General features: G+C 35.7%; 3 protein-coding genes across 3 annotated transcripts; 2 read left to right on the top strand and 1 right to left on the bottom strand.

The window, feature by feature from the left end:
• Positions 1 to 453: 453 nt before the first annotated feature.
• Positions 454 to 2473, bottom strand: LOC110373556 (uncharacterized). Its single transcript, XM_021330859.3, has 3 exons — positions 2152 to 2473; positions 1236 to 1478; positions 454 to 889 (listed from the first exon to the last, which is right to left on the bottom strand). Exons 1-3 carry the CDS (start codon positions 2257 to 2259, stop codon positions 575 to 577), a joined length of 666 nt encoding a protein of 221 aa, XP_021186534.3. The 5' UTR covers positions 2260 to 2473; the 3' UTR covers positions 454 to 574.
• A 1273-nt stretch (positions 2474 to 3746) lies between these two features.
• LOC110373553 (zinc finger protein 160) lies at positions 3747 to 5693 on the top strand. The gene has a single exon (XM_021330855.3). It carries the CDS (start codon positions 3920 to 3922, stop codon positions 5006 to 5008), a length of 1089 nt encoding a protein of 362 aa, XP_021186530.3. The 5' UTR covers positions 3747 to 3919; the 3' UTR covers positions 5009 to 5693.
• A 511-nt stretch (positions 5694 to 6204) lies between these two features.
• Positions 6205 to 7459, top strand: LOC110373555 (zinc finger protein 583). Its single transcript, XM_021330858.3, has one exon. It carries the CDS (start codon positions 6335 to 6337, stop codon positions 7406 to 7408), a length of 1074 nt encoding a protein of 357 aa, XP_021186533.3. The 5' UTR covers positions 6205 to 6334; the 3' UTR covers positions 7409 to 7459.
• The last annotated feature ends 1979 nt before the right edge of the window (positions 7460 to 9438 follow it).

The following is a 9438-nucleotide window of genomic DNA, read 5'->3' as shown; positions in this document are numbered from 1 at the left end:
GCATGTATTGGCCACGCATGGGCCATTATGTACTGGGGGCTTAATTTCTCGAACCTCAATTCCTCCCTTCTCGACGCGAAAGGTACAACTGCGTCAGATGAATAGCGGGGAATAATGCTATGAGCGTTTTTATTAATATAAATAAGCAAGTAAAAAATGTTTTTTCTTTTTTACCGGATAGAGTTTTTGCGTAACTTTTAAGAAGTTTAGAATAATTATTTAAAAAAAACAGTTTCAGGGCAGATTTATTGGTTTTTATATAATCCGAAACTTAATAACTATGGAAACTTATAAATTCTTTATTTATTTTTCATTTAAAACAATCAACTACGGTTTTTTTTTTTATATTACCTACCGTGATTCATTGTCTATATACCACACATGGTTCATTTACTACCACCCCCCGGTTCTTTGTGTACCCGTAGGAGTACGCTATGGACCATTTCTCTTGTGTAAAAAAAACTTTATACAGCAAATATTTTCCACTTTTTAAGCACAATTTGACAGTTAAAAATATTTTCTTAGACTGTAACAACGAGCGCGCTAGAGATCTTCAAACTTGGTGGTTCAATGGCTACCACTCCGCCGTACAATTGCGACGCCTTTTTAATAGTAATCCATCAATTTCGTACATTATTTCTTGTCTCTCATCATCTGAAAATTTTCTGAGTTTGTTAGCAACAAGCCTCCCATACAAGTCGCATTCGTCCTCTATTTTATTTTGTTGGCCTTTATTGAGAATAGCCTGGCTTAACATATTGAAAGCCTTTGCCATTTCCTTATCTGCTTTTTCTAACTCAGGTGGCTTAACTGAAATTCTCCTCCGTACAGGTCTCATCTTTTTATTCGTGTCCTTTGTTTCTTCTTCTGTCTGTTCTATAATGACTGCCTGAAAAAAAGAAAAAATATCAGATTCCCTAAAGTCCTGAAGAATGGCTGACCAAAACGGAAGGATTCAGTTTTACCCATTGCCTTGGCGCGATAGATGGAAAGCATATTACCATATTAGCACCAGCTCATGCCGGATCAGAATATTTTAATTACAAAGGAAGTTTCAGCATCGTTTTATTAGCCCTTGTAGATAGCGATTACTGTTTTTTGTTTGCTGACATAGGAAGCCAAGGGAATATTTTAAATCAAAGCAATTTGTGGTATAAAATATGCGATGGGACTCTTAATTTAAATATGTACTTACTATTTAATAATAAATATTGGAAACTAATTGTTTTACTTACCCTTTGTTCATCTGTCAATATCATACTTTTGCATTCATATTTTTCTTTCAAAAATGCCTCCATAGCATCATAAAAAATCCAAATTGGCTCATAAATTTCTTCTTCTCCCACACTTGATCGGATCGAATCTTGTTTCTTTTTGAAATGCAACCGAAATGCTGCCATCAATGTCTCTTTCTTTTTTTTTAGTTCTGAAACAGGAATTTGCAGGGAGTCCGCAATGCGATTCCATGCATCATTCACCTGAAAACATCGTACCCACAATATTACATACCAGCTTTTGACCACGACTTCCTTCGCGTGTAATAGTGACTTCCGGCAGATTTTTGGTTTGACCAATAGATGGCGCTATACGTCCAGAATAAATTATTTTTTTTATTTTGTTGTAACTTAATAAAAACTACCCTATGTCCTTTCTCAAGTTCCAGACTATGTCTGTACCAAATTTCACACAAATCGGTTCAGTAGTTTAGGCGTGAAGAAAAGTCAGAAATACAGACAGAGTAATTTTCACATTTATACCTAGTAGGTATTAGTTTGGATTATTTTCAGACGAGGCTGTTTTATTGCCTATTTTCATTAGGGATAATGAAGGATTCTAATGCTAAAAGAATTTTTCAAATCGGTAGGTACCTACATTCGTTTCTGAGCCTATTCAATTCCAACAAACAATATCCGTCTTACCACAAAAACTTTTAAACGTCAGTTTATGCCTCGTCTAAAAAAATGACAAATTATGACGTTGACATATGGTTCATTTTGCAGCCAAAATTTTTTTAGACAAGTGTAAAACAGGGTTTAAAGTTTTTGTAGTAAGGCCATATAAGTTCTTCTTTATAATATTAGTATATAAGTATAGATAGATAGGTAGTAGGTATACATAATTTCTATTAACATAAAAATAGTATAAACATACCTTGCTCTTATCCTTGTGCAGTGCATTATTTGGGTCCCAAAGTGCGGGCTCAGATCGATATAAATCAATAAACTCAAAAGTTTCTTCATTGGTCCACGTTATTGACATTTTGTACGATTGAAAATTTTAGTTGTAACACGCAACACAAAAGGGTACTATCCTGATTAGCGGCTGGTGAAGAACTAAACAATGGCCGAATTTGTAAACACCGTAGGCCACGCTACGCCACGATTCCTTTAAAGTGTGCGCAAAAAACTGACAACTCCCCGATTGCACGCCACGATTGACAATTGTCCGCCATTATATACCATTACCATTGACATGTATTCTAACAATAGACAAGAACCAGCGGCGGCCCTAGCCATTGCGAGGCTACGTGCGGCAAGCCTATGCGAGGCCCTTTTTTATACCTACGTAAAAAGTATGTGTTGTGAGAGTAAGCTGGTGTTTTGATTAGCTAATCATCATGTTTGAGGAGAAATGCTCAAGTTAAACAAATTAATAAAATTTTATTTTTTATGTATAGACTACAGTTTATATTTAAAGAATCACAAAATTAACAAATATTAAAATGATCTGATGCTTGCGACTTTTCTTAAGACTAAAATCTTTAATTAAAGCAGAATAATCAAATGAATGAGCATCGTCATTTTCGATCGAAAGAATAGCAAGGGCTGAAAGTCGATCTTGTGTTGTTTTATGTTTTAATAATTTTAAGCCTCGAAAAGCTGCTTTTTCGATATTATTCTTTTATTATTCGAATTCTCAAGACTATTTCGGTAGTGGGATAAATTGCAGTCAAATTGTTTTCTAATATATATTTCAGCACCGAGATAACATTCAGCTCTTCGTAAAACTGATTCAGGGCCGTCTCTAGCTCATGTAGCGCCCGGGTGCAATCAGGACCCAAGCGCCCCCTATGTATTGAAAGATTGTGACTTGAGTCGTTCGAACGTCGTAAATAAGAAAGTTCATACGGAAACTAGGAGTTATTTTCTTGTTAATAAAAGGACTTAAAAGCGGCGCTACCTTCTAGGTTCGGCTAAAAAAGGATGAAAGAAATAAAATAAGCGGAAAGTAAAGGACCCGCGAGCGTAGCGAGCGAAAAAAAATTTGAGCTTTGGGTTACTAAAGCACCTAAACTTGTATAATAAACAACAGTGCAAGGTGAAGTCGCGAGCGTAGCGAGCGCGAAAATTTTTGAGTTTTGGGACATAAAAGTACCTACTCTAATCGAGTTAGAAGGAAAGGCACTGTCAAGTGAACAGCCGCGAGCGTATAGGCGCGATTTTTTTTTTAAATTGTTAGTTTAAGGTCAATTGTAATGTTTTTCTTGGACCAGATATATATTTTTTAATTATATTTTTTTATATTAGTGTGGGTTGTAGCGCGAGGCCCCTCCAAGCGCGAGGCCCTGTGCGATGGCACAGTTCGCACACCCCTAGGGCCGCCACTGACAAGAACATCCATACCAAAGACATTGTACTCTACTAGCAGAGAGGAATTACGTCATTATCTCGATGGTAGATTATTGGGAACTGGGAACCAAACATCGTTATAATTTATGGCATTTTGCAGCTTGTCAATATCATAACTATCAGTAATGTCACTGTCAATAAAATAAACCAACGGCATCCAGTTCCGTAATTTCCAAAACAAATAATAAAAACACCTATAAATTAATATTGAGTCAGAAATCAAATAAATTTGTGTGAATTTACGATATAATCGTAGTACCTAGGTATCATTTGATTAAGTAATTACCGAAATGGTTTCGACATATCACATAATGAAAATATTCAAAAAAGCGACACACGATAGATTTATGATGAACTTGGAGGAAGACCCTGAATTCCCTTCTACTGTTACTGTTGAACAGCATACGAGCGATAGCAGATGCAGGATTTGTCTTAAAAAAGGCACAATCCCTATTTGTAACGAGGAAATTGACCTCTCGGTAGATATTTGTACTTTCGGCGATATTGTAATAAGCAGAGACGACGAATATCCGAAGTTAATTTGCGATTCTTGTCTCAAACTACTTGATTCAGCAATACTGTTCAGAAAAACTGCAAAAGATTCTGATGAGATTTTGAGAACAACTTCAATAAAAATTAGAAAGTGCTCCAATAAATCTAGGGAGTCAGAAAATGATGGGACTGAATCATATAAGCCAGAGAATCCCTCAGCAACATTGTTGCAAAACTTTTTCTCATCTGTAGAGAGCGAAAATGATCTATTATGCAATGACACAAATGCACCAAGTGGTCGAAAGAAGGTTACCAAGGTGCAGTGTAGAATATGCTTCAAGATAATAACTAAAGCGTACTACAAAGAACATTTTGCTCTCCATGATCACTCTGAAGCAAGATATGTTTGTGACATCTGTGGGAAGTCATTTCGCCAAAGATGCTCATATAGAACACATTACTTTACCCATAGTTTTGAATTTCCCTACAAGTGTAATCTATGTCCATATAGGGGACGGCATTCAGGTCTTTTGAAGACTCATATGCGTACACATACAGGAGATTATAGGTACATGTGTACTGAATGTCCTGCTAGATTTTTAACCAAGAGCAATCTGAACAAACATGCTTTGAAGCATAGAGAGCCAACATACAAATGTGATACCTGCCTGAAAGGGTTCCATTCTAAACTTGTTCTAGAAAGACATTTTGAAGCAGATCATTTAGGGATCAAGAATCATATTTGCAATGTTTGTGGCAAAGCTTTTGGCTATAGAAAGGCTATGATGCGACATCAGCTTGATGTTCATAAAAGAGAAAAGAAAATGAACGGAAGGACACCTGCTTACTTAGAGGCTGAAGTTAAGAAATTGGAGGATAGTTTATGAATAAAAGAGAAATTATAATGGTATAATTTTGACTTTGATACAATCCAATTCCCATTAACTCATAAATTATGTGATACATAAGGAATAAGATTAATTATTTTACTATTACTGAATTAACCATGAATTTGACTCAGACTAATTAAACTTTATCTGATATCAGATGCCGAATAGTAAAGGCCAAACAAGCCTTTTACAACAAAAAATATTTTGTTGAACATTTTTGTTTGAAAGATTCGCAAGAATTTTGTGAGGACATACATCTGGAGAATTGCATTGTATATATGCAGATATATGAGAGGATATAAGCAGACTTGAGAGGGTTTTAAGATTGAGATGTGGTGCTGGAGGAGGATGGAGAGAATTACTTGGACAGAAAGAATTACCAATGAAGAAGTATTAAATACTATTAAATAGAATAGGAAGTAAAAGACAAATATTGCATAATATAGGGAACAGGAGAAGAAAAATGATAGGACACCTTATACGTCACGACGATTTTATCAAAAACATCGTGGAAGGGAAAGTCGAAGGAAAGACTGGAAGAGGTCGTCCAAGGTATAGCTACATCAAGCAAATTAAAGAGAAGGTGAATGTTGTGACGTATAAGGAAGTTCAGTAGTTGGCGCTAGATAGGCGTAAATGGAAGGAGCTGCACGGACAAGAGCTGGGCTCTTAAATTGAAGAAGAAGAAGAATTAAACTTTGTTCAAAGTAAAGTCAAAACTTTTTATTTCAAATTGCTTTTTTATTTTTGGCGAAACTCCTGTATAAAGCCAGATATACTCCATATTGTACCATTATATGGTTTTGTGGTGCTGCCTCGGTCTAGCTGTCGCAAGCGCGGCTGCTGAGCACGACGTCTCGGGTTCGATTCTCGGATCGGGCCAAATCGCTTGGCGGGTTTTAGTTAGAAACTATAATAAAGCAGCCTGCTGGAAGTTGCCGTCGAGAGTGAAAGAACAGTGAGTACGCCTGTGCAGTTGGCTAATCTCGCCCTATTTGAGCAAAAATATATCAAAATGAAGATTTGGCACAAAGGCTAGAAGGCCATGCCATTCAAATTTTTTTTTTAAAAACGAGGCGAGCGCGCGCTGTCAACCAAGCATGTGTCACTGTCATCGAGATAAGTCACTGTCATCGAGCTTGTCACTGTCGATTCGATCTGCCCGGTTTGCTGTCACAAGTTTATTATTGTAAATATTGAAAGTGGAAAGAAGCTGTTTGTTATTATAACTAAATACTTCGTTGGTCTGTGTAAATTGTGTAATAGTAAAGTATAAATTCGCACAGAATTTTAAGCATGCTTTAATAAAACAACAATTTAATCATGTTGACATTATACTATTTAATGAAAAAATCTAAAAGTAAGTCGAAATTAAATGCTTTCAATTATTATAAAAATGTACAACGAAATAAGAATAAACTCTTAAAATCAAAAGAAGGCATCATCACAAAATGCCGCGTGTGCTTGCAAGAAGGTTGTATGCCGATTTTCGGGAGCGAAGATACGGAATCAATTGTTGAGGCACTAGCTGCTGTCGCCAATATAACAGTGACTGAAAATGAAGGGCATCCAACGTATTTGTGTGATATATGCCACGAGTTCATTAAAGGAGCCATATTATTTCGAAAAGTTGCCAGAGAATCTGAGGAAATTCTAAAACAACCAGTCAAGGAAGAATCTTTGGATGAACAAACATATGACCAAGATAATCAAGAATTCAGCGACAGCAGCTTACCCTATGATACGAAACAGCCCGAAAAGTGGGACAATGAAGAGGTTAATCAAGTGAAACCTGAAAAAATTAAAACAAAAATAAAATATGCACCCAAAGTGACTTGCAGTGTTTGCAACAAGGTCATAAACCGCTCCTATTACAAGGAACACATGACTATGCATGACCCAGATCATAAAAAGTATGTGTGTGATGTTTGTGGTAAGTCATTCAGACTGCGGTGCGCTTACCACAACCATAGCTTAAGGCATGGAAACGAGTTCCCATACAAATGTCAATTTTGTCCATATCGAGGAAGATATTCAGAGCTACTTAAAACTCATATGAGAACTCACACAGGGGACTATCGGTACATGTGTACAGAATGTCCAGCTAGGTTCCTATTCAAAAGTAACTTGAATAGTCATGCATTGAAGCACAAAGAGCCACAACTTCAATGTGAAGCTTGCAAGAGAGCTTTTCACACAAAATTGTTGCTGCAAAGGCATTATGAAGCTGACCACTTGGGCATTAAGAATCATGTTTGCAATATTTGTGGGAAAGCATTTGGGTACAGAAATGCTATGATGAAACATCAGAGGCATGTGCATAAGAGGGAAAAACTACTGTTTGGCAGAATGCCTGCTTATTTAGAGGCCCAAAATAGAAGTGAAGAGGGTGATTAATTTTTGTATTATGTTGTTCTCAGTTATTGTACCTTAATTTTTATTGTGTAAGTGAAATTTTTTCACTCATTCAGATTGACCTCGAATATAAAATGAAACTGATGATTTTCATTTCATTTTACTGCTTTCATACCCTTCTAGAGTCAAATTAGTGAGGTCTAAAATAGAATCTAAACCTCACTTTCCGACTGTAGAGAGCCTGTCTAGTTTGCACGCTGCTGTACCCTTGAGGATGACAATGGTATCAGACATTACTTTATTTCTATTATTTTATTTGATGTTATTTTAATACACATTATTATTTTATCTTTGGTGCCTTTGGGCTTATGCATAGACATAATATAGTAAACAGGACTGCGCACTTATACCCAAAAACTAGTTGAGTGAAACAGTTAGTATGGAGGACATCTGTCCCTTTCTAATAGGGTGTCTATGAGATTAAGCTATGCGAGACAAATCCGAATTTGCTAAGATTATTAAACACAGATTGGTATTGAAGTTTTAACTTACGCAGTTTGTTACCTTAAGATACTAATATAAGCTTTTAATAATTAGCAGGAATTAGCAGTGTCAAAGCAGTAAGATTCGAAGTGAAGACTGATTTTTTGTTTTTTTGCTTCACATATAGACTGCTCAGCCATTTTTTAGCCTTTATTCATGAGCTAACAATAGTACAACAGTTTTAGAATCCATCACACATATTTTGTCTCATTACAATAATTCATGAGCACCCTAGTTGTTTGATTTACGAAAATGTTATTATTAGCTAACCTGTGGAACAATGTATTGCAATCACCATAGGATTCACTTTTCCAAGTATAAACGCAACACTTTTTCACCATTTTAATAGTTCAAATTGATTTAATACACAAAAATATAAACAAAATTTTAAACGCTGATTACGCGCCAAGAATGTTCAGGGTTACCGGCGGTTACCGGCGGTAACCCTGAACATTCTTGGCGCGTAATCAGCGTTTAAAATTTTGTTTATATTTTTTATTTTCTAGCTTGCTTTGCTTTTTTTATTTTCTAGCGGTAACTTACCGCTAGAAAATAAAAAAAGCAAAGATAATATTTATGTTGTTTATGTTTTAAGAATGAATTCGAATAAATTAATGCGATTGTTATTACTTGACTAACAATTGTTAAAATAAGGTAAAAATATAAGTGATTCAATTGTTTTTTTGGGAAGACAAAACTGTTGATCATAATATTTTTTTATGCTGGCAAGGTGTTAGAACGAGACACACGGCCTCCGTTCTAACTATTTCTCTCGGCTCGGATTTGCCTGTGTATTATGCAACCAATTTAGTACCTTATTGCGTTGGAATAGAGTTCATTTTCGTAAATATATATTTTGATAGTGCGCAATCTTGTTTAGTATATTAGGTACATCTATGGGCTTATGTCCAAATGCTGCTCTCTGCTCTCCTCATTTTTGACAGCAATCGGTATCTGTCAATGTCAATATGTAGGAATCCGCTGCAGTGTTTATTTTTGTTGTTTGAAATCAAAACAAAATAAATGTCTGGCTCATATTTTATGCTGCAATTTCTCAAAAAGGCACGTCTTAAGAAACAAAGACAATTGCTTAATCAAAATACGAATTTCCAGGCTACTAACTTAAGTACGATTAATGTATGTAATAACAAGTGTAGAATATGCCTGAAAGATGGTAACCAATTGATTTTTGATCCAAAAAGCCCTTTCAACATCAAAGAAACTATTCTTTCATTTTGTGGCATACACATCAATGAAAATGATGACTATTCCAAATATTTATGCACGGCGTGTTATGCTTTTCTTGAGAAAGCAGTAGCATTCCGAAAATTAGCCCAGGAAACGCAGAAAGTGCTACAACAAACATCTAGCCAGGATTCAGCAGAAAAATTAGACACATTGCCTGATGACGACCATAGCGATTGTAACACTGATGAAGTAACACAGCAATCATATTGCTGTAAGTTATGCCAGCTGTACTTCAAAACATTTGACGAATTAATAAATCACAAGAAATCAAAGTCTCACAA

Source organism: Helicoverpa armigera, chromosome 21, assembly GCF_030705265.1.
Source record: "Helicoverpa armigera isolate CAAS_96S chromosome 21, ASM3070526v1, whole genome shotgun sequence".
NCBI lineage: Eukaryota > Metazoa > Arthropoda > Insecta > Lepidoptera > Noctuidae > Helicoverpa > Helicoverpa armigera.
This window is presented reverse-complemented; position numbering and strand designations above follow the sequence as displayed.

What these genes read in the sequence shown, in the direction of transcription:
- LOC110373556 (XM_021330859.3), bottom strand. Translation starts at nt 2,259, where the DNA reads ATGTCAATAACGTGGACCAATGAAGAAACTTTTGAGTTTATTGATTTA. An exon ending in TGCACAAGGATAAGAGCAAG is followed by an intron (nt 1,479 to 2,151) that starts GTATGTTTATAC and finishes CGATGTTTTCAG; the next exon opens with GTGAATGATGCATGGAATCG. An exon ending in TATTGACAGATGAACAAAGG is followed by an intron (nt 890 to 1,235) that starts GTAAGTAAAACA and finishes TCTTTTTTTCAG; the next exon opens with GCAGTCATTATAGAACAGAC.
- LOC110373553 (XM_021330855.3), top strand. Translation starts at nt 3,920, where the DNA reads ATGGTTTCGACATATCACATAATGAAAATATTCAAAAAAGCGACACAC.
- LOC110373555 (XM_021330858.3), top strand. Translation starts at nt 6,335, where the DNA reads ATGTTGACATTATACTATTTAATGAAAAAATCTAAAAGTAAGTCGAAA.